The 20,000-nt window shown below is 39.9% G+C and overlaps 2 protein-coding genes and 1 pseudogene across 4 annotated transcripts in view; 1 reads left to right on the forward strand and 2 right to left on the reverse strand.

Annotated features, from left to right (window-relative positions):
- The window catches only part of LOC138059405 (uncharacterized), a 15,909-nt gene extending 4,546 nt beyond the window's left edge, over nt 1–11,363 (forward strand). For 2 of the 3 annotated variants that reach the window (XM_068905002.1, XM_068905004.1), the window contains exons 2-3: nt 5,056–9,433; nt 10,659–11,363. In XM_068905002.1, coding sequence (XP_068761103.1) covers nt 5,088–9,433; nt 10,659–10,680 — 4,368 coding nt within the window. In that variant the 5' untranslated portion in view covers nt 5,056–5,087 and the 3' untranslated portion in view covers nt 10,681–11,363. Of the gene's footprint in view, nt 1–4,621; nt 4,725–5,055; nt 9,434–10,658 lie in introns of those variants that run through there. The other variant, XM_068905003.1, reaches the window with a different exon arrangement.
- A 4,922-nt stretch (nt 11,364–16,285) lies between these two features.
- Nucleotides 16,286–18,762, reverse strand: LOC138060305 (piggyBac transposable element-derived protein 4-like; annotated as a pseudogene).
- On the reverse strand, nt 16,873–17,379 carry LOC138013904 (piggyBac transposable element-derived protein 3-like). Its single transcript, XM_068860944.1, has one exon. It carries the CDS (start codon nt 17,377–17,379, stop codon nt 16,873–16,875), a length of 507 nt encoding a protein of 168 aa, XP_068717045.1.
- Nucleotides 18,763–20,000: the final 1,238 nt, after the last annotated feature.

The raw sequence follows: 20,000 nt of genomic DNA on the forward strand, positions 1-20,000 counted from the left end.
ATATTAATTTAATTTAATGTTTATTAGAATTTATAGAATTGATAGCATAGTTTTTTAGATATTTGAATACTGTACTTTTTCTAATTTTTGAGGGCCACAAGTTTATTAGCTTTTAGCTATTCAAGGTGTTACCCTCCATAAATAAAGTGTGTATAAGTGTAAGGTCTGTGTCTGAATCGTGAGACCATGTTTCATCTGTAAGAGTCATCATAGTACAAATGTAAATTTGTAGTCACTATACCAGGAACCCATTAACTGCACTAGACTGTCTGAGTTGCTTTAGAGGCATACATAGACTTTATCAGCAAAACTTTCACAGTAGTGCAGCCGCAGGTGGCGATCAAAGCACCCCAACTGAAAGGAGCTATTCCTGTTGCTGTAGGACTTAAAAGGGTATGATTTCTTGGCTGATTTCTTCCATCTCCAAGTAGAGGTAACAGGGAACCAACTGTTTCAATAAACTCAAAAGCAGCATTATCCTGGTTACTCTCAGACTCCTCTCTGGCATTTCTGCGCCCCAAGCGTTTCTACTTTCTCATCCTTGACGTTCGCCTTATTATCCTGGGGCCTTACCCAGGACAAGAGCAACTTCTGCTTCGATATTTGGGATTTTTGAGAGGACAATGCTAAGTTTAGATCATGTTCTAAAGCCAGATCCAGTAATGAGTGAGTCGCCTGGAAGAGAGGAGGGGCTTAATAGAGCAGTTACTGTAACCTTTTTAAAATCATGGAGCATTTTGTAGGGTGGAAATTCTGCTCCCGAGGATGAAGATTTTCCTTGAAATGGTTTGTATACATGGAGAAGCTTTGCTCTGGGAGTAAAACCCCTTATGTGTATCGGCCTTTACAGTGAACATTAACAAAAAAGTTATTTGTCTACTCGCAAAAAGTATTGGTTTTAAAAACAATACTTTACCGGTACCTGAAAATGAGGGGTGGTCCATACATGTAGGCTAGGGTATGGGTCCATGAAGCGGTCAGTGGTCATGGATGTGGGTTCTGTGTTTTGTATGCGTCTTTTAAATTTGATGACTTGAGTGTCTTAACACGTTAAAACCTAAAGCGCACCCAACTGGCAGGTAAAATCATCTGGTGTTAGCCTGTGTAAAATTTATACTACATATATATTAATTGAGTTGGGAGGTGCGTCTAGGCGGCTTTTTCAAGACCAAGGTCACACTTTTTCACTTTACAGACTGACCCTTAGCTGGTAAATAACTTTTCTTTTCTTCTCTGACTCTCTCTCTCTTCCTCTCTTAAATCACTTTTTTAATTGTTGACTCGCACCACGCTTGATAGCGAATGTAGTAAGTGACTGAAGGTTTCAAAGAAAAATATTTCTGTTTGAATTCTATTTCCATGCCTCTTGTGTAACAAAAATCTGTTTTGAAACACTTACTTCTGTATGTAAATGGTTCTGTGTCAAAAAATGGAAATTTAAGGTTATTACACATTGTCTTGCACAACCAGGGCTAGGATTTCACCCGGTTTGGCGAACAAGATAAAAAAATTCTGCCCGCGCCCAAAGCCAATCTTGTTGCAGGATTCGCAAAATTCAGCCCGCTTGTGCCTAGAGAAAAAATTAGTAAGTCTTACTCTCAGGTGCGACAAAAGGTTAAGGGGTGCACCAAGATGTTGTTAACCAATTCACACTATCCTAAAGTGCCCCCAATTGGTGTGTATGACTCATCTGGTGTTAGCCTGAGTAAAATCTGTAAGTCTCACCCTCACATGGGGAAGTGATTTACACTGTATAGTGGGGTGTGTTGAAGTCATTTGAATGTTATAGAAGTGTTTGTGAAGATAGGCCAATATAGCCATCTGTGTGTGTGGTTGCTGTGGAACGCAGTATAGATATGTTCTTAGAAACTAATATTAGTTTATACATGTACCTTCCAGAATAATATTTATTAATTTTATTTATTGTCATAACTAATATTATTGAAATTGCGCGATGAGTATGGTCAGTAAATTCTGGAGCTATTTATTTATTTTACTTGTATAAATGGCTCTTGTAATTTGTGTTTAAATATTCTTTTGAAGTAGTTATGAAATATTTACTTATTATGTAATATGAGTGTTCAAGTAATAATGGCGAGTCAGCAGCTTTCTTCCTAATTTCTATTTCAGCTTTGTCTTGGTAAACTTTGAAACAACAAGACGCTTCCTTAAGCGTTTACTCGGAATACCATATGGCGCAGAAGTAGGGTGATACATTTTGGAAGAGGTAGTTTTTTTAATTTACCAAGTACGGAACAAAAGAAGTAAATGTTTCTGTAGCCATTTGCTCATTTACAATAACGCGGATAATGTGAACATCGCTTAATGTTTACAATTGCAAACAAATTCATCAGGGGGAAAGGAAACCCCTTTTAGACCGGGGCCATGGACCTGACCCGTATTTTTTTATTTAATTGTTTTTGTTTGCGTTTTTGCTGCAAAGTGTCCCAAAGCATCTTAATGAGCTTTTTAACCTTAGTAAAGACGATTTCGGCTAATTTGCTTCACTTTTCTTCCACACTAATAAAAAATTACTTGAACTTTAAATATAATGTTATGCGCTCCAGGGAAGAACGAAAGTAGGCTGTGTACAGACGCCCACTCTCCGAATTTACCGTTAGCAATCGTGTTTCGGAATAATTTTACAAAAATTAATGAGTGATCTACGGTCACCAAAATTTGCACGACTCATAATTTCTTTGGAGCTAAATTTATAAATGGTCTGGATAGCACAAGTGTTACTAATATTTTAAAAAATACAACCACACTTTTGAATTTTCGGAACATGTTTCGATGTTTCAAACATCATCTTCAGCCATAGTGAGTGTAACATTAAAATTTTTACAAGATAATTCGTATATATATATATATATATATATATCAATACAATGATTCTTTGTACATTAAATGTTCGTGAAAAACTATTCTTGTAATTAAGTCTAGGTAGCTAACATGAAAATCGTGAAACTATCAATTGATTTAAACCAGAAATAGACATCGGCGGCGGATGATGTTCGTACAAAGAACACCTGAGACAGAAAGAAACTAAGAAATTCGACCATTCATATAAACATACCGCTGCTGGAAGTTCTGTACTCATCTGGCGATTTCGTCATGAGGTCAACAAGCAAGATTAGAGTAAATATGCCATTTATAACATTCCATAAGGCTGAATCCAGCATTTTCATATTTTAGCTGCATCCCATTGCGTCGTTTGCCCTCTTGTGGAACTTGGGCTTTGAATCAGCAAACGAAATAAAATGGGTCACACTGAAGCCCCAAAATAGAACCCATCATTTGGTTGCTCCACTGCAGGTTATACATTCGGATTTTCATCGAATTCTGTAGGACGAGAGGCTGTTTCAAGTCTCTCGCTATCGCAAATCTTGCCGAATTGGTCTATTTATTTGTTAGTGATGCAGTGGTTTCGTCACAGAGGGAGGTCAAATGTATTGCTTAAAGGGGTGTAGCACATTGCTTTTTAACCAATGAAATCACCGCCTCGTAATTCTATTGTCCATTTGCTGCACAGAAAACTAAATTCTGCACAGATTTTAACTCGGATACCTTTCAGGTATTCCGAGTAACAAGGCCCAGATTCTTATTTGTTTATAATGTCACCCTTCAGGTAAGCAACTTGGTTCAGCTAACCTTTCTGTGTTAACCTCGAGTGCAGAGTTTTCTTCCCATTCCAAATTACTGCAAAACGAGGTGTCAAATTACAGACAGCCTAGTGTTTAATGTGTGTTTTAAGAAAAACCAGGAATATTCTTTGTTACATTCAATGAGATGTTCAGTGATTGCCAACAAGACACTGAATGGCATAACGGCATTGATTAATTCAGAATGAACGCTTATCGTGTAGCATATCAAGATTTTCGGAGTTCTAATTTTTGCAGATTGGTTCCAATCCGCAAAACAAAGTTCCCACGGAATAAAAAACCTGTGAAATAAAACACCACAAACGTTATTTGTGTGGTAAGGTTTAACAGTGATATGTCTCTAAAATGGCGTGTAAGTAAAGTGAACATCGACTTCAAAAATATAACATACAATAAAAGTTGAAAATAAAATGTGCTGCTTCTCTGCTGTTTGAACAGTCAGAATCACAAAAATTAGTTCCCAGCAGAAATTTCAGTCTTCTCGAACCGCAAGAATTTGTTCCTGCAAACCACAAAAAATCTGCAAAATAAAACTCACACAAAATTTTCTTGTTACATGGTTAGTTTTTATTCTTGTTTAGTTTTATAGTCATATGTCTCTGTGGTATCCAGTGGTGCATGGTCAGCAGTATTGTGGGCACTTGTGCGTGATTGTAAAAGATGTTGGTTCACATGTTATAAGAGTTTTGCTGACTTGGTTTAGAAGTAAAATGGAAGTAAAAACCACCTCATCCTCTTTGTTTTGTTGGTATTAAAAAAAAAAGTGGATTGAAATGTAAACTCATTTTAGGATTAATTTTTTAATTACACTTTGCATTATCGTCTTTATTACAGTGTAAACTGAATGGATAACAATCCCACAAACATCTCTCAGTGGTCATACTCTCATTATGTTCAGAACGTTCTTTGACAATTTTGTAATCTAGATCATTTTAACTTTGCTGAATGGCTCATGTTTTTTTAAGGATGGCATTTTTGACACAGTCTTGCCACCTGTACACGGAAGGGTCTGCTGAGTGCATGCACATTATTATTAAAGATTGTTTGAAAGCAGTTGTAGAGGTAGCAAAAACCAGCATCCTTTTTCCTGCTCAATTTTAACAATTCTTATACTTGTGACAAATGTATAATATCATGAATCGTTCATTTCTTCTGGTTGTAATCAGAGGTAATTCTTATTGAACTGCCCGTGCAGGCATTCGTTTGATCCTGGATTTCTTAGTTTTCCTTGCTTCAGTGAATCATGTGCTTTGAAGTTACATTTTGTAAAGGTAATCAATGGTGGCAATTCTTAATCAGTTACTTAATCAGTCATTTAATCAGGTTGTTAGGAAGACTCAATGGAATCCAAAAAGTCAATCAATTAACATCTTTTCTTTCCTTTTCTGTGCAGATATGATGTGAAAAATCAGTAGTTTGATTACAATGGCCACACCTGGTCCCCTGGCCAGCTCTAAGGAGAAGACAAATGGGGCCAAGCTGAGTCGACTTATTATTGATGGTGGAACAACTGTACTGAGACGTGTTTTTGACACTCATCACCCTCCTGCAAACTTAGCAGCTGATCTTAATTCCTGTTATTCTATTCTTAACAACCTTTTACGCAGAAGAATTCTCAATGGTCACCAGTGGGACAAGCTCTTTCCTGCTGGTGGAGCCGCCCCCGACTCCAACACGTTTGATATCACTCTGCTGTTCCTCCTTCTGACCAACATTTGTGGACTTACCCCTCCCCACACTGGATGGCATTGCAAGCCGCCCCCAAGTGACACTTCTCATGAGGCAAACCTTGCTCGAATTAAGTTTTTTCGTAATCAGTTGTATGGGCACATTACAACGACTGGTGTTGATGAACTGATGTTCAATGCTCTGTGGCAGGAAATCAGTGCCGTTCTAGTGTCTCTTGGGTTAAGTCAGGCAGAGGTTGATCGATTGAAGGCAGAGCGATGTGGAGAGGAGGATTATGTTGATGCCTTAAGGGACTGGGCAGAGAGTGAAAGAGATCTGAAGACTCAACTTAGTCAGGTTCAGAACACAGTCCAAGAGAGTGTCGAGAAAAACATATCTATCCTTAAAGACTTACGAATCCAGCAGTCAACAACCCAAGAGACTGTTGACACAACACAACAAGCTGTCAGGGAAAGCAATTCTAGGATGCAAGACATACATCAAATTGTGACTGAAATCCATAAGACGCAACACAACACCGATCAGGAGGATAAAATCCTAAAGAAACTTGCAAGGGTTGATAAGCAAAGTGATGTGAGAGATTATTCAAAGAGATACTTGAAAGGAACCCGTGAGTCTTTCATTGCTAAAATCAACACCTGGTTGGATGATGCAAGCTCTCCAAATCGTGTCATGGTGCTTACCGGAAATGCAGGTATGGGAAAATCTGTCATCGCTGCTGAGATGTGTAGAAGAATGCAAGAAGCTGGCAGATTGGCGGGAAGCCATTTTTGTCACCATGACAGAGCACGCCACAGGAATCCCAAGTTGATGATGCAGTCTTTAGCTTCCCACCTGTCATGCTGTCTTCCAGATTACAAGAGAGCCCTTGTGGAACAGCTGTCCGGAAATCTGGGTGTAGAGATCAATGACATGGAAGTAAAAGATCTGTTTGATTTGCTTTTTTTAGAACCTCTGAATGGGGTAGCAGATCCGGGTTGTACATCCCTTGTGGTAATAGATGCTTTAGATGAAAGTGAATACCAAGGACGAAATGACCTTCTTGACGTGATTGCCAAGTTGTTTAAGAATTTACCGCTTTGGCTTCGATTTTTGGTGACGACGCGACCCGAAGTTAACATTTGGGACAGCCTCAAAGATTTGCAACCACTAATACTGGAGCCAAAAGACGAAGAGAACTTGAAGGTCATTCGTTTTTACTTTCAACGGAATCTAAGCGATTTATTAGAAGTTGAAATGCGCGAGCTGGTCTTAGACGATCTTGTGCAAAAGTCAGAGGGAGTCTTTCTGTGTGCCAAGTTTTTGGTAGATTTTATAAGGGACAAGTGTTCAACTCTTCTGACCTTGAAACAACTGGATAAGAGCCTTCCGGCGGGCATCGCGTGTGTTTATCAATCGTATTTTCAACGGCTCGAACAAGACATGTGTAGGGAACTAAACATATCTGAAGAACAATTTCTTTGTTTCCTGGGTGCAATTGCCGCTGCCATGGAACCACTGCCATTGGGTTTTGTTCCTAAATTGTTGTGCACGAACTTGTCGTCCTCGATTGTTATGCGAAAGGCGAGCAAAGCCATTGCCATTGTGTCATCACTTCTTCCTGTTCACGAAGATCGCATTCATTTCTTTCATAAATCAGTCAAGGACTGGTTGACAGACAAGTCACGCCACAGGCAGCACTGTTTTAGCGTGGAGGAAATGGAAGGCCATAAGATCCTTTCTACTCTTTGTTCTAACGAGTTTGACGAATTAAAGAGCAGTTGTATTGGCAACTTACAATCCTTCACTGACACTTCAAGGTATGCCTTGGAACATGGTGTTCAGCACATGTTACAGTTAGTCCAGGACATGAAATCCTGCAGCCTTGAACAAGGGGTTGGAAAATATGTTGCAGACCCAGAGCTTTTGTACGCAAAGCTTTGTGTAAACACTCCAGCAGCCACTGAAGATATCGTTGGTGTTATGAAGCAGGGTAGTTTGAAGACGATATCTACCGAGTTTCATGAGACCCTTTCGTCGATATTGATACTTTTAAAGAAGCACGGCGTAACCCTACAGAAATATCCCTTTACTGTTTTTCAAAGTCTGTTGAATGAGGGAAATAGTAAATTATCTTCCGACTCCCGCCAGCTTCTGGAGACCAAGTATTCCGATAAACCTCACATGGAGTTCTTAAACAAAAATGATTCCCCAACAGCTATTCAAGCTCGGTTTGTTTGTGGATCACAAGTGGCTTGTTTGGATGTGTCCCCTAGCTTAGAATACATGGTGTGTGAATGCTGCGATGGAAGTATTCAGTTTTGGTCACTTGCTTCAGGTAACCTCAAATGGAAACGTTATGTCAAACGAAAACAGTTTGGAAGAGGCTTTGATGGACCATTTAGAATCACAGCAACTTCGCACGAATTGGAGTTTGGTTTTTATCGTTCCGTGGTATTTCATCCTATCAAGGATGTTATCTTGCCAGGAGTGCTAAACACTGCTTACTCCTTTGATGGAATCTTGAAGCCGCTTTTTCCTAACAGTGAGTGCATTTTTTCTATCTGTTCTATTTGCGGTGACGAGATGTTAACTGATTGTCCCGATGATACAAAATGTCTTATGATGTGGAATCTGAACAATGGCAGGGAGATTGATCGTCTTGACAGAGATGAAGAAATTTTATCTTTTGCGATGTCTGAAGATGGAAAGCTCGTGGTAATTTCTCATTCAACGGGCTCTGTTTGTTTAGTTGACCGGGAAAATGGTTTTTCAACTCTAGCAGAGGTAACTTCATCAGTGCGTTTTGGAATGATTAGGTTCTCACCAGACAGTCGAGAAATTTATTGCTCATATTGGATGGGTTCCGTCGAAATGTTTCGGTTAGTAGAAATGACTGAGGGGCCCGAGCATCTCTATTCGATTCACTGTATTCATGATTGGATGAATTGCTTTTACTTTGAGTTAGAATCCCATAGAATTGGTGGCTTTTTGTTGGGAGATCCTCTGAATGTATGTGGTCCGCGCTTTTATTCTGATGTAGTGCTTAACAGTCAATCTGTTTTAAGGAACCGCCCATGGGGAGGTTACATTGAACTAGTTTATGGGAATGCACTGTTAACGAAGACCACAGAATTTCTAGTTATCGAATATGTGACATGTCTCCGATTCTCGTTAGCCGGAGAGAGGTTGTATGCGATAATTTTCGTCGCTTTCTCAATTCGAATTATCGCTTGGGACGTTTCAAATGGGGAACTTAAGGTACAGAAGAAGTTTGCCTGTCACTCTTTGGTACCTTTAAATGAAGGTATTTTGATTGCAACTCGGAGCACTCTTGAACTGTGGAACTTTGATTTGTCAGTCCGCAAACGACGGTGGAGGTTTGGCGCATGTGCTGTCTTTCCTGTTTCAGATGATCAGGTGGCATCCTTAACATATGAAACGCGAGAAGGGCCCATTTTGAATACTGTTTGTAGAGATTCTGCGACATTACTTGAACTGCCTCGCGGAACATTTAAAAGGCAAGAAGGGATCATTTTGGATACTGTTGGTGGAGATACTGTGGCAACATTTAAACTGCCTGACGGAAGGTTGATTGCTTGCTACAGGGACCTCCAGCTGTTTGCCTCGTTTGAATTCGGCTCAAGCTTCATTGAAATGAGGCAATTGGGTAAAACCGAACCGCTGTGGCGTGCATTCGAGCTCCAAAATGACCGTTTGTTATCGTTTACGGGATCATTTTCTTCTAAGGGTCAATATATTGTTGTTGGTGATAAAAGCGACGCGTACATTCTCGATGCAGGTTCTGGTAATGTGCGTCTCGAATTTAGTGATGTCACCAATTGTAAATTCATCAGTGACGAGGAGTGTATTTTTCTAAAAGCCGTTCACCCAGATCGCGGTCGCCTTGAGTTGTTCAACGTAAGTTCTGGAGATCTTCTCACTGTCATGGATGTTGACAGGGAATATGTACGCTGGAATGGTCCTTTAGCAACTTGTCCTGGAATGGGTCTGATTGCCATTTGTTCAGACAAGCAGTCCGACGTTAAAATTATCAAGGTAATGCACCCGGAAGAGAAGACACTCAGCAGGGAGACCAAAAGGTAAGTTTGCAATAAATTGGTTTGAAGCCAATCTTTTTGAAAAGGGATATAGTCTTTCAAATGCTGTACTCACCGTCGTGGCTAACAGCACTATGAGTGGAGACTGTTCGGCAAATGTACACACGTCCCGCCGGTATCACAAGATATTCTGTATACTTCAAGCTTGCCCTCATTCTTGGTTTTCACTCGAGAGATCAACAGCCGCGTTGTTCAACGAAAACAAATAAAAGCGTGTGCATAATATAGAGTTTAGTTCCCTGAGGATTGCGTCGGAACACCAACATGACCTCATGTGAAAACCGAAAATAGAGTACAGATCATCATCAATTGTGATTGGTTGGAGGTATGTTTTTGGTTCCCGTAAACGATGATACAGGTGTATGGGCTTACGTGACAGATTTTCTTGTGGACTCATTCTCGCTTCCATTCCGTAGGGCTTTGCCGCGGGGCTCTGGATTCAAATCCTGCGCTCTTAATACTTAATACAATGTATGTAACTTAACCACGAGACGTCTTTGAGCCACGAGCGGCAACCGGAAGTGAGATGTTTTCCTTGTTAACTTGTCTTGGCACTACTACATAGAGCGGGTTTCAATTGAGTGTCGAAAGTAATTAGCGAATTGCTTTGGTTTTGCATTACTTCACTCAGTGATTGGTTCAAAGTTCTCGCGCCACTTTTTCAACCAATCAGAAGTGAAACCAAAACCAATTGTGGCTCGCGTGTACACATTTTCCCGCGCTTTGTGTCGGCTTTGTGTAATTACTTCAAGTTTTGATTGGTTTACTGGACTGTCTCCTTCCTTTTTGATTGGCCAAAGTAATTACTTTGGTTTTGGTGTTACGACACTCGATTGAAACTCGCTCTCTATATATATTAGGTATCTTTTCTCCATTAGAGAGGACTCGATTAACAGTCTTTGGAGGGACTGCTATCCGGATATACGAAATCTTCACTTCCGGTTTCCCTCCGTAGCTCAAAGAAAAGCATTAAAATTCCGTTATGCCAACTTGTCTCGATATTTGTAGCAAAATGCCGTTTGCCGCAAATGCGATGCTAAATTTCTGGATTGCGTTTGCTAAAAAATGCAATTGGGGACAATTTTTCACCTCGTAAGCTTAAGTTTTCTATTCCACTGGAGAATCTACTAACTTGACCATTTTATCTCGCTTGAGTGATAAGTTGAAAGAGGAGAAACGGTTGGTTGATTTGTATGTTTGTCCGCAGGTTCAAGCTTCAAGAGGGCTGACCAATTTACCTCAAGGGTTCCTGCATTTTGTGGACAAATACTATTGCACTTTTTAAAACTTGCATGTATTCTTAACTCTGTGTCAGACTGGCAGAGCTTTATAGTTGTTCGTGATTTTTAGTAGATGGGCATCCATTTCATTAACTTGGTTGCCATGACCTATTGAGGCGACTGGTGCAACAGCATACACTACGTTGCTTGCATACAGTGTTTTTACGGTTTACGTCGCTGTCAATTGGCGACAAAAAAAGATACGATTATTACTGTGGATAGAAGTTTTATTCTTTTTAATCGGTACATCTTATTAAGATTTGGATACAAGAAGAACTTTGCTTTCTATTTTATTACATATATATAATACGTTTACCACTGGATAGTTTGCTTTTTTTAAAAAGATGTTTTAGTAGTAAACGTATAACTGGCTGTATTTGAAGTTACGCTTCTTTACTCGATTCGGCCTTTTTTAAGGCTGCAATTAGGGGATTCAGTTGTAGAGACATCTATTGTATTAATTCTAGTGCCATTACACGTGCAGTAAACCAAGGGTAACTAAGTTAGTTATAGTAGGTTATAATAGCAAAGCAAATGGTTAGAAAAGTGAATACGTATTGAGATATGAGCAAGATATTGTCAATTTTGGTCATTTCTGATAGGGAATACCTGACTTAGGCTTTTGAAAAGTGTACAATTGAGAATTTACATTGGTCATTTTTCTGCAAATCAGTGGTGGTAAATTAAAACTTGACCTCCCGTTCCGTAGCAAAATATAGCTGTTGTGAGTTTTGATATTGGGATTGTTTTTCTAATTGTGACATTTAGTCAAGTTAATCTTGCTCAGGCAGCCGTTGCCGGATTGTCACGGTTAGAATAAAATATTGTCGGACGCTGTTAATTTGTACCACTCGAGGAAAAGTCATATGATAGGAGGCAGTGTGGCCCAGTGGTTAGGACACTTGCCTTGAGATCCGCAGATCCCGGGTTCAAGACCCGTTCTGACCACTCGTTGAATTTGATCCTAGTAGTCCCTGGCTCAACTCGGCTGCACTTGTAAATAACCAACTGGTTTGCCTCCAGCCAGTTGGGATTTGTAACAGTTGTTGTTCTTGTGTTCTGTCGTTTGATTGATTGTGTTTCATTGGCCCTGAAAAGCCCCCATGGGGAGTGATCAATTAAGCATGTATTGTATATGAAAAGTTCATTTTCAAGAATTGCTGTTAGGAAGTGTATGCGCGCCCTCCGCAAACTCAAAGTTTCAGCATACGTACATTCTTAATTGACTCCCCAGAGGATTTTCAGGGCCATTGAAACACAAGGGAGCTTACGCAAGGACAAGGACGGCGGCTCAAGGACGCTGCAAAACAATAGGTCTGAGCTGATGTTACACGGGCCGATTTTACCGCCGATTTTTAATCTATGTTACGCATGAGTAAACGAAAACCCCATCCCGACCCTCTCCCCCATCCCCATTCCGGGACAAGATGGCAATTTGGAAAAAACTTGCTCAGACCTCGCTTTATTTAGTCCAAGTTTTACCTAATACTACCACCCCTGGGGGCTGTTTTGGATTGCACTTGATCGTTAACCTGAAAAGGAAAAGGCAGTGATGGGGAGTAAACTGTGTTTGAAAGTTGCTAGTCTATTTTTGAACAAGCCAAAGCAAAGCATCATTTTCACGCAACCATAAAACAGTATACACGGCAGATCTATTTCCCCTCTGGGGCCTTCTCCATTCCAATGCACTCCATGTGAAACCACATGGTGGCGCAGTTAGGGTTATCATAGACAATCACCTTCCCACTTTCTCCTTTAATTTCCACACAAAAAGAGTAGACGTCACAATCTTCAAATAGAAAATGTCACATTCACTTTAACAGCAGAGGCGTGTAAAATTGATCGAGGTTTTCGTTGACTCATGCATCAACACTTTCAACGCAACTTCGTTGCAGCAAAAGTATGGTACAGGAGACGATTAATTTTTAACGCAACATTGCGCGCAACATTTGAGCCTAGGCCCCTGCTCGACAAATCCCGTGGGACAAATACGGTTCTCCGTGGTGCATTCTGGGATGATGTTGCGTTAAAAGTCAACGGCGGGGGTGTTACAGCACCAACTCCAACAAAATTTTGATAAAGATTCAAAAACCTGCAACATATTGCCGCAACAAAATCGGTGCGTGTAACATCACCTTCAATGAGCAAGAACAATGGTTCTGCAAGCCCCGCACGTGCCTTTCATATTTTGATGCATTTCTTTGCCGTTCTCTTCCTGACAGCGACGTGAAATGACCAAATTCGCTAGTATCAAAAATACCATTAATACTCTTTGTTTGTCCCTTCAAAATTTTGCCCAAGCATTGTTTCCAGTTTATCTTTGGGACCATTGTAAGTCCCAAGAGAAAATAAAAACAATGCTTATGCAAATTTTGGAGGGACAAACAAAGAGTATTAATGGTATTTTTGATACTGGCTAATATGAGGTTATGTGGAGGACGTGAACACCTAACGATTGTTCTTCAAACTTTCTCTCCAAACATCCACACCGTTCGTAACAGTTTTAATCCTGGAATGATTCTGCACACTTTCCATGTCGAACGACTTGAAGTAATCGCGAAATTATTACACTAACGGGAATTAGTATAAATACACAGGTGATTACACAAAATCGCGCGCTCTCATTGGCTCGGTATCTCGGATTATCAGCCGATAATCACCTCGACGGACAAAATGGCTGCCAGTAGTTGTTTTGCCACTGTAAGTGAAGGTGATTTTCGCGTTGAAATGTTTCTTTTTTTCCCTTTTTTGAAATAATCACCTAGATCTCTAGATCTGTGAATAAAAACGTGGATTAAGTCTTCCAGCATCGAACGAAACCATGAAAACAAGCAGGTTACACTACTAGCAAACAATTGGTTTAGTGCATCCCACCTGTTGCTGGATTCTTCCATCTTCCTTAACAATCCCATTCTCGTCACTAGAGCCTCGGGTCGACCCAAGGTTCTGGGTAACTCTATGTAGGAGAACATGCCCCGTAGGGTTCTTATAGTCAAAAATTGGCTATTTGAACCTTACGGCCCCTGCTCACTCCTCATGATAACATGAATGCACCAATATAGAGACGCTTTTGATTGTTCTTCACGAAAACCAATAAGAAGACACTTCGTTTCAGGGTTCCCCAGAGCTCTTCTCTCCCTCAGTCAATAGACCATTTTCGAATTCTCACGGCTGGACTGGATCTAGCATGGAATGTAGGCTAATGCGGGGAAATCTTTTCAAATGCAAATTAATTTGCCCGCATTAGCCTCCATTTCATTCTAGATCCAGTCCAACCGTTAGAATACGAAACTGACCTATTAAGAGAAGAGCTCTGGGGTCGAGATTGTAACAATCCATGCAGTGTATTGTGTTGCAAAATCCATTACCTGCTGATAGCTTTAGTAAATAGATTAAATAGATTTATATCGAAATATTACAAGCACATAACATCGTTTCCTTGCATTTGTTGTCTATCAAGTTTAGTCACAATGCAATTACTCGGTATAACATTTATTCTGTATTGTGTTGCGCCTTTGCAAAAAGGTAAAAAGTATAAAATTGCCAAGGAAACAAAATAAATGCTACATTATCAGTACACGTTTTCTGAACTATTTTCGTGCTTTCTTGGGGTGAAGGAGAATAATGGAATAAGAATCACGGAAATTTTGTGGGGCGGAATAACGCAATAACGACTTCCTTTGAAATAATCGATTTGTCGACCGGAATAAGTACATTTTTTTCAACAGAAAAGTGATTTTTTTTAGTGGAATAATGGAACAACGAAACTTTTCTAGCAGGAATAATGAACACCCGATTATTCCTCTTCAGCCCCAGAGTGCTTCTACCATTTTTGAGAATAAATACCTCCATAAAACTTAGTATCCTCGCAAACAAGGTAAGGGCGAGGTCACCAAGTGCTCATCAAAATATTCAAATAAGAAAGCTCAGAAAACGCAGATTGCAGATTGTGCAGATTATGCAGAGAGAGTACAATCACTTGTACTGAACCAGAAAGAGGCGTTACGGTGACAAATGAATGACGCCAACATATGTCATCTCCCCGGCTTTGTTTGTATAAATAATTCCCTAGAAACAGTGCATTTTGCAACACACATCCAAGATGTGGGGTTTAACGTGACCTGAATAATCCGGAATTCAATGGAAATTGAAAACAAACTGATTTGAACGCATTTCAATAGAAATGGTATCTGAGACTGAACTCTTCCCCTTCGCCCCTTTTAACCTATTCGCATTTACTTCACATGCACTAACCTTCACCTGTACGTCCCTTTCATTTTGATGCACCTTCCTTAAGTGCATCGCCCTGATGTCATGCATGCTGCTTACTTATTTTACCTGAATTAAAGTCATAATAATAATAATAATGATAATGATGATGATAATGATGATAATGATGATGATTTCCCGCTGCACCCAACCATGAATTCGGATCCCACATCTTCCCATTATTGTCCTTATCTGATAATTGCCTGTTATATTCTTCCCACGGATTAACAATATGAGATTCAGGTATTCCCTGCCACCACCATGAATATTTTTCCCGTTGGTCTTTAAGAGGTTTTTAGTCAATCTTGGGTATACGGGCACCACTAAAGTTCATCCAAAACGTCCAGGTAGAAATTCGATTTAAATCCTGGGTAATTTGGAAATATTATTTCACCATGTAACACTTTCTTAGCCATTTATTCTGTTCAATTTAATTTCTTTAAACGTTCTTTGCCTGAAAGCAGCTTTATGAACGAGTGCAACAGGCATTCGTCACTAATGGACCCAATTAGTGCCTGATGTCAATAGTGATGCTCGTCAGTGGGAGTTGCGCTGGGACTGAGCTACCACATGTACACTGGATGCAGCTCTGTGTCAGAATTCCCCCAACAGTTACGGAGTCCTCTGCTTGCATGGCTGATGTTATTGAAACTGAAAACTGTAAACTTCCTTACAATAGGCCATTTCCGAGTTCACGTCCGCCTCCTCTTCAAAACGAGTCTAAGTGCGAGGTTTTGTGTTGGTAATTAGTTCCACTTTACATATGAATGAAAACTAATTTTCATAAGAAAAACTTCGCACTTAGACTCGCTTTGAAGAGGAGGCAGACGTGAATTCGGAAATGGCCTATTTTGGGGCAGGAAATTGCTCCAGAATACGAAATCGGCCTTAGAAGGCCATCACCGCTACCAGAATCTTCACAAAATACGCTACCACCTTGTATTGTGAAATCTGTGAGTCTCGATAGATTTCGAACAGTTCTTTTAGGGTGTTACGACCAATGACAGTAACAAACTTTTCACTATCACGGTCAATATCATTAGACCCACTTCTTCCACTTTTCAGGACATATTGATCATTAAAGGCCGACAGGCATTGCGTGCCGCGGAACAATTTTCATAGATAAAAATCCCGCCAATGCCGAAATTCATCTAATTAGGTCGCTACGATAAGCAAGGTGAATTCCATAATAATTACGTTTTAATTCACTTCGTTCAACCGAACTTGCACTTTGAACTCCCTGTAAAAGCAGAAACAAGAATACGAAAGGTTATAGGATGGATGCTCTAGCCCTTAAAGGACCACGGGGGTCTTATTTTTTTGGGAAAAATTTGAGTGGTCATGATAAAAGCCACTGTACACAATAGTGTTTTCAAGTTAACCATAATAAACCATATATATCTGAGATCTGTATAAAATGGGCTATTGATCTATGTTATATATTATGGGATAAAATTTGATGTGTGACGTCACGATTTACATAATTACCATAATTATGCACATTTTTCAGTAAGTTTGCTTAAAAATTGTAATCAGCAACAAAAATACATAATTTAGACGTCTTTTCAATTAATTTAAGATATGAATACATCAAACTATAATTTTAAAATGAAAACCTTGCTCATTTGCACTGGATAACAGACCTCTCAGGTAAGTATAGTTGAATGACTTTAATACCAAGATGATGTTCTTTTTAGTTCGTATAGTTACTGTTATGGAAAGTTAATTGTCTCAAAAAACAATTCAGGTTAAAAATTTTACTTTTAACATGGCCTTAATGTTATTAATGTTCAGTTCTGCAAGGTTCTTGCTCTTCCCCTTGCCCGAGGCCTCCCCCTTCCTTCCTTTAGACGTCTGGGTCCTTCCCGCTCTTCAACATTGTAATAGTAATCCACATACTGCACAGCTGAATGTGGTATCCACACGTTGCAGGTGAACCTTGCATGTAGATCTTGTTTTGTGGCTCACAAGATGGTGAAAGTGATCCTGGTTAAATCGAATCTGTGGGATTGGATTTTGAGGTGATCTTGTGTCTCTCCAGAGGCTTTGCTGTTGGATGAGCTCATCAATCAATGATCTTCTGAAAAGCAGGCCATTTCTGGTGGAGTGAAGTAGTGATTTGTTCTCTAATATGTGTGCATTTGAAATGCACACTTCTACAACATAGAAGAACAACTTATAGTACCACACTGAGCCCCTCATGAGTCTAGCATATGTTGACACTCTCTGGTCAGCAACATCAACACCTCCCATGAAAGTGTTATAGAGGTTGATCACACCAGGACCGGCAAAGTTTTTCTTTTGCCAATGGCCACTGACCTTCACAGACCTCTCCACTTCATCAGAATCTTCCTCACCTGTAGGAAGAGTGGCGAACATGCTAACAACTTTTCTGTCACGCAAGTCAGTGTTCCCTTCTGTCGGTACAAGGACTCACCCCTTTTCAGTTGCTTCACCTGGATTGCAGATCTCTTTTGGAAGGTATACTCTGTTAGACCTTACAGTCCCACAAGCAAGGGTGGACCTCTCTTCTAACTCCCCAAACAAACCAACAGAAGTATAATAATTGTCCATGAAAAGATAATATCCTTTGCCCAGAAAAGGTTCCATCAAAGACATGACAGCTTTTTTCCCCAGATCTTTCTGGACAACTCCAGCCTCCTTTCCAGTGTATACTTTGCTACCCAGGACATAACCACTGGTTGATTCAGCAAGAGTAAAAGCCTTTATTCCAAACCTGCCAGGTTTGCTTGGGATGAACTGCCTAAAATGAACTCTGCCTTTGAATTTTATTAGAGTCTCATCAACAGCAAGTTCCCTCTCAGGGTGGTAAACTGCTTTAAATCTGGGTACCACAAGATCAAGAACAGGTTGAATTTTGTATAATTTGTTGTAGTCTGGTGAGTCAGGTCTGGGGGCAAGGTTGTTATCAGCAAAATGAAGGTAACGTAAAATCTGAACAAACCTTGTTCTTGACATAGTAGCAGGAAAGAATGGGGTGGACAGTATTGGGTCAGTGCTCCAGTAGGATTTAATATTTGGCTTATTAACAATACCCATGCACAAATAAAGAGCTAGCCAAGCTTTCATTTCTTCTACAGACACTGGATACCAAACTGAATTTTCTTCAGGCCCTCTCTTCTGTGAAGCATACAAGTTAGTTTGAGTGGCTAACAGCTGCCATACCTGATCTGTAAAGAAGAGCTAAAAAAAATCTTTGCTTGACTTCAATGATGCAGGATCAACAGCCATTCCAACAGCTTGATTAAAGTCAATATCAGTTCTTGTGGTTAACTCTTCGGTCCAAATCGATTCATCTGTCTCCAATTCTTCATCATCTTCGCTTTCCCCTTCTTCGCCTGCTTCACTATGACCTGAGTCTGACAAAAAATCGGAGCCCACTTCTTCATCTGACTCTGGATGCTCAAGGAAATTATTCCCCGAATGAACACAAGATAGAGGAAGGTCATCCTCATCGACAAACTCAACTTCAACGGCGCTTTCATCGCTTTCGATAGCAAAATCTGTTACTGGATCTATCCTCGAAGTCGCCATGTTTCAATACCCGATCAAAAAAACAACACAAAGAAATTTACATTCAAAACTTTAATATGAAATCTTCCAAGATTCTACCGAAGCTTCGATGGACTGAAAAACTACTTCATATTAGTTATATTTAAATGAATTGCTCGTAACCAAGCCCCTGAAAACCTATGAAATCGCTCTTCCAAACAGGCTTGTATATTTCTACGCATATACATGTATGCGTAGTTGGTCCGTTAAGGGCTAGCAGAGTATGCAAAAGCGTGGATGAACAGGTAAATGCAAAATAAAAGTTAAATTTAATACAGAAATCAGGAATACCCGGTACGATTTATAAAAGAATGTTGTTGTTTCGTTTTCTCAGAAACAGAACGTATTTATTTTCAATTCAGGGTGAACTATTTACACAGCCGGTGAGTTAGAGTGGCCAATCAAAACAGAGTTTGTAATTGGAATCTAAACGGACGTTACTAAACCCCGGAACGGAATGGAATGAGGCGGAATAAGGCAGAATGACACGGAATGAACTGGAATGGACCGGAACGGGACCGAAATGAACCGGAATGGGACCGATATGAACCGGAATGGGACCGAAATGAACCGGAATGGGACCGAAATGAACTGGAATGGCACAGGAATGAGCCAGAATGAACCGGAATGAGCCGGAATGAACTGGAATGGTTCTTTTAAAAATAAGAGACCTCCATTTAAATTTGTAATTTTTTTGGTGATCTTTTTTCACGGTATATTCCGCTTGTGATCCAATCAAAAGACTATTTCAAGGACTGTTTTCTTGGTGGAATAGTTCCGCGTCTCCACCAATCAGAAGGTCACTCAGGAACACGATATCTGTAACCATCGGAACATTCCATATTTCAGCCAATCACGAAAGCTCAATTTTTGAAATCAATTAACAATCAGATTACGAAAGGTATAGACACCGGTTATTCTTTCATTGTGTCACGATCTCGGTCACGTTCTGAAATAAATATTTTCTTAGACGTTAACACTGTGGTAACAAAAACGGAATGTGGCCAATTAAGCGTTTCCTGTACTTATCGACAATAATATTCGGCGTCATCACAGGGTTCAATTCAAAATGTTCTGGACTTACAAGGCGCAGTTGAGTGAGTCAACAAAAAAATTTAAGAAAACTCTCATTTGATTTGTTAACTTTCTGTTATTTGATCATGGGTATTTCGAGTTTATTTTGGTCAATTCAGGTACCATTCCAGTACCGTTTTGGTTATTTCCGGTACAGTTCCGGCTCATTCCTGTATCATTCGGGTGTCATTCCGGCTCATTCCGGTTCATTCCATTCCGGTCCAGGGGCCCGTTTCTCGAACGTCCCGATAACTTTTCGGGCCCGAAAAGCCATGTGTGAAATTGCCAACCGCTTGTTTTGGAAATCCAATCTTTTAACATGTTTTTAAGATAACAAAAAGAAAAATTACTGT

Source organism: Montipora capricornis, chromosome 8, assembly GCF_036669925.1.
Source record: "Montipora capricornis isolate CH-2021 chromosome 8, ASM3666992v2, whole genome shotgun sequence".
In the NCBI taxonomy this organism is placed as follows: domain Eukaryota; kingdom Metazoa; phylum Cnidaria; class Anthozoa; order Scleractinia; family Acroporidae; genus Montipora; species Montipora capricornis.

Coding starts and splice junctions, on each gene's coding strand:
- LOC138013904 (XM_068860944.1), bottom strand. CDS start 17,379: ATGTTCGCCACTCTTCCTACAGGTGAGGAAGATTCTGATGAAGTGGAG.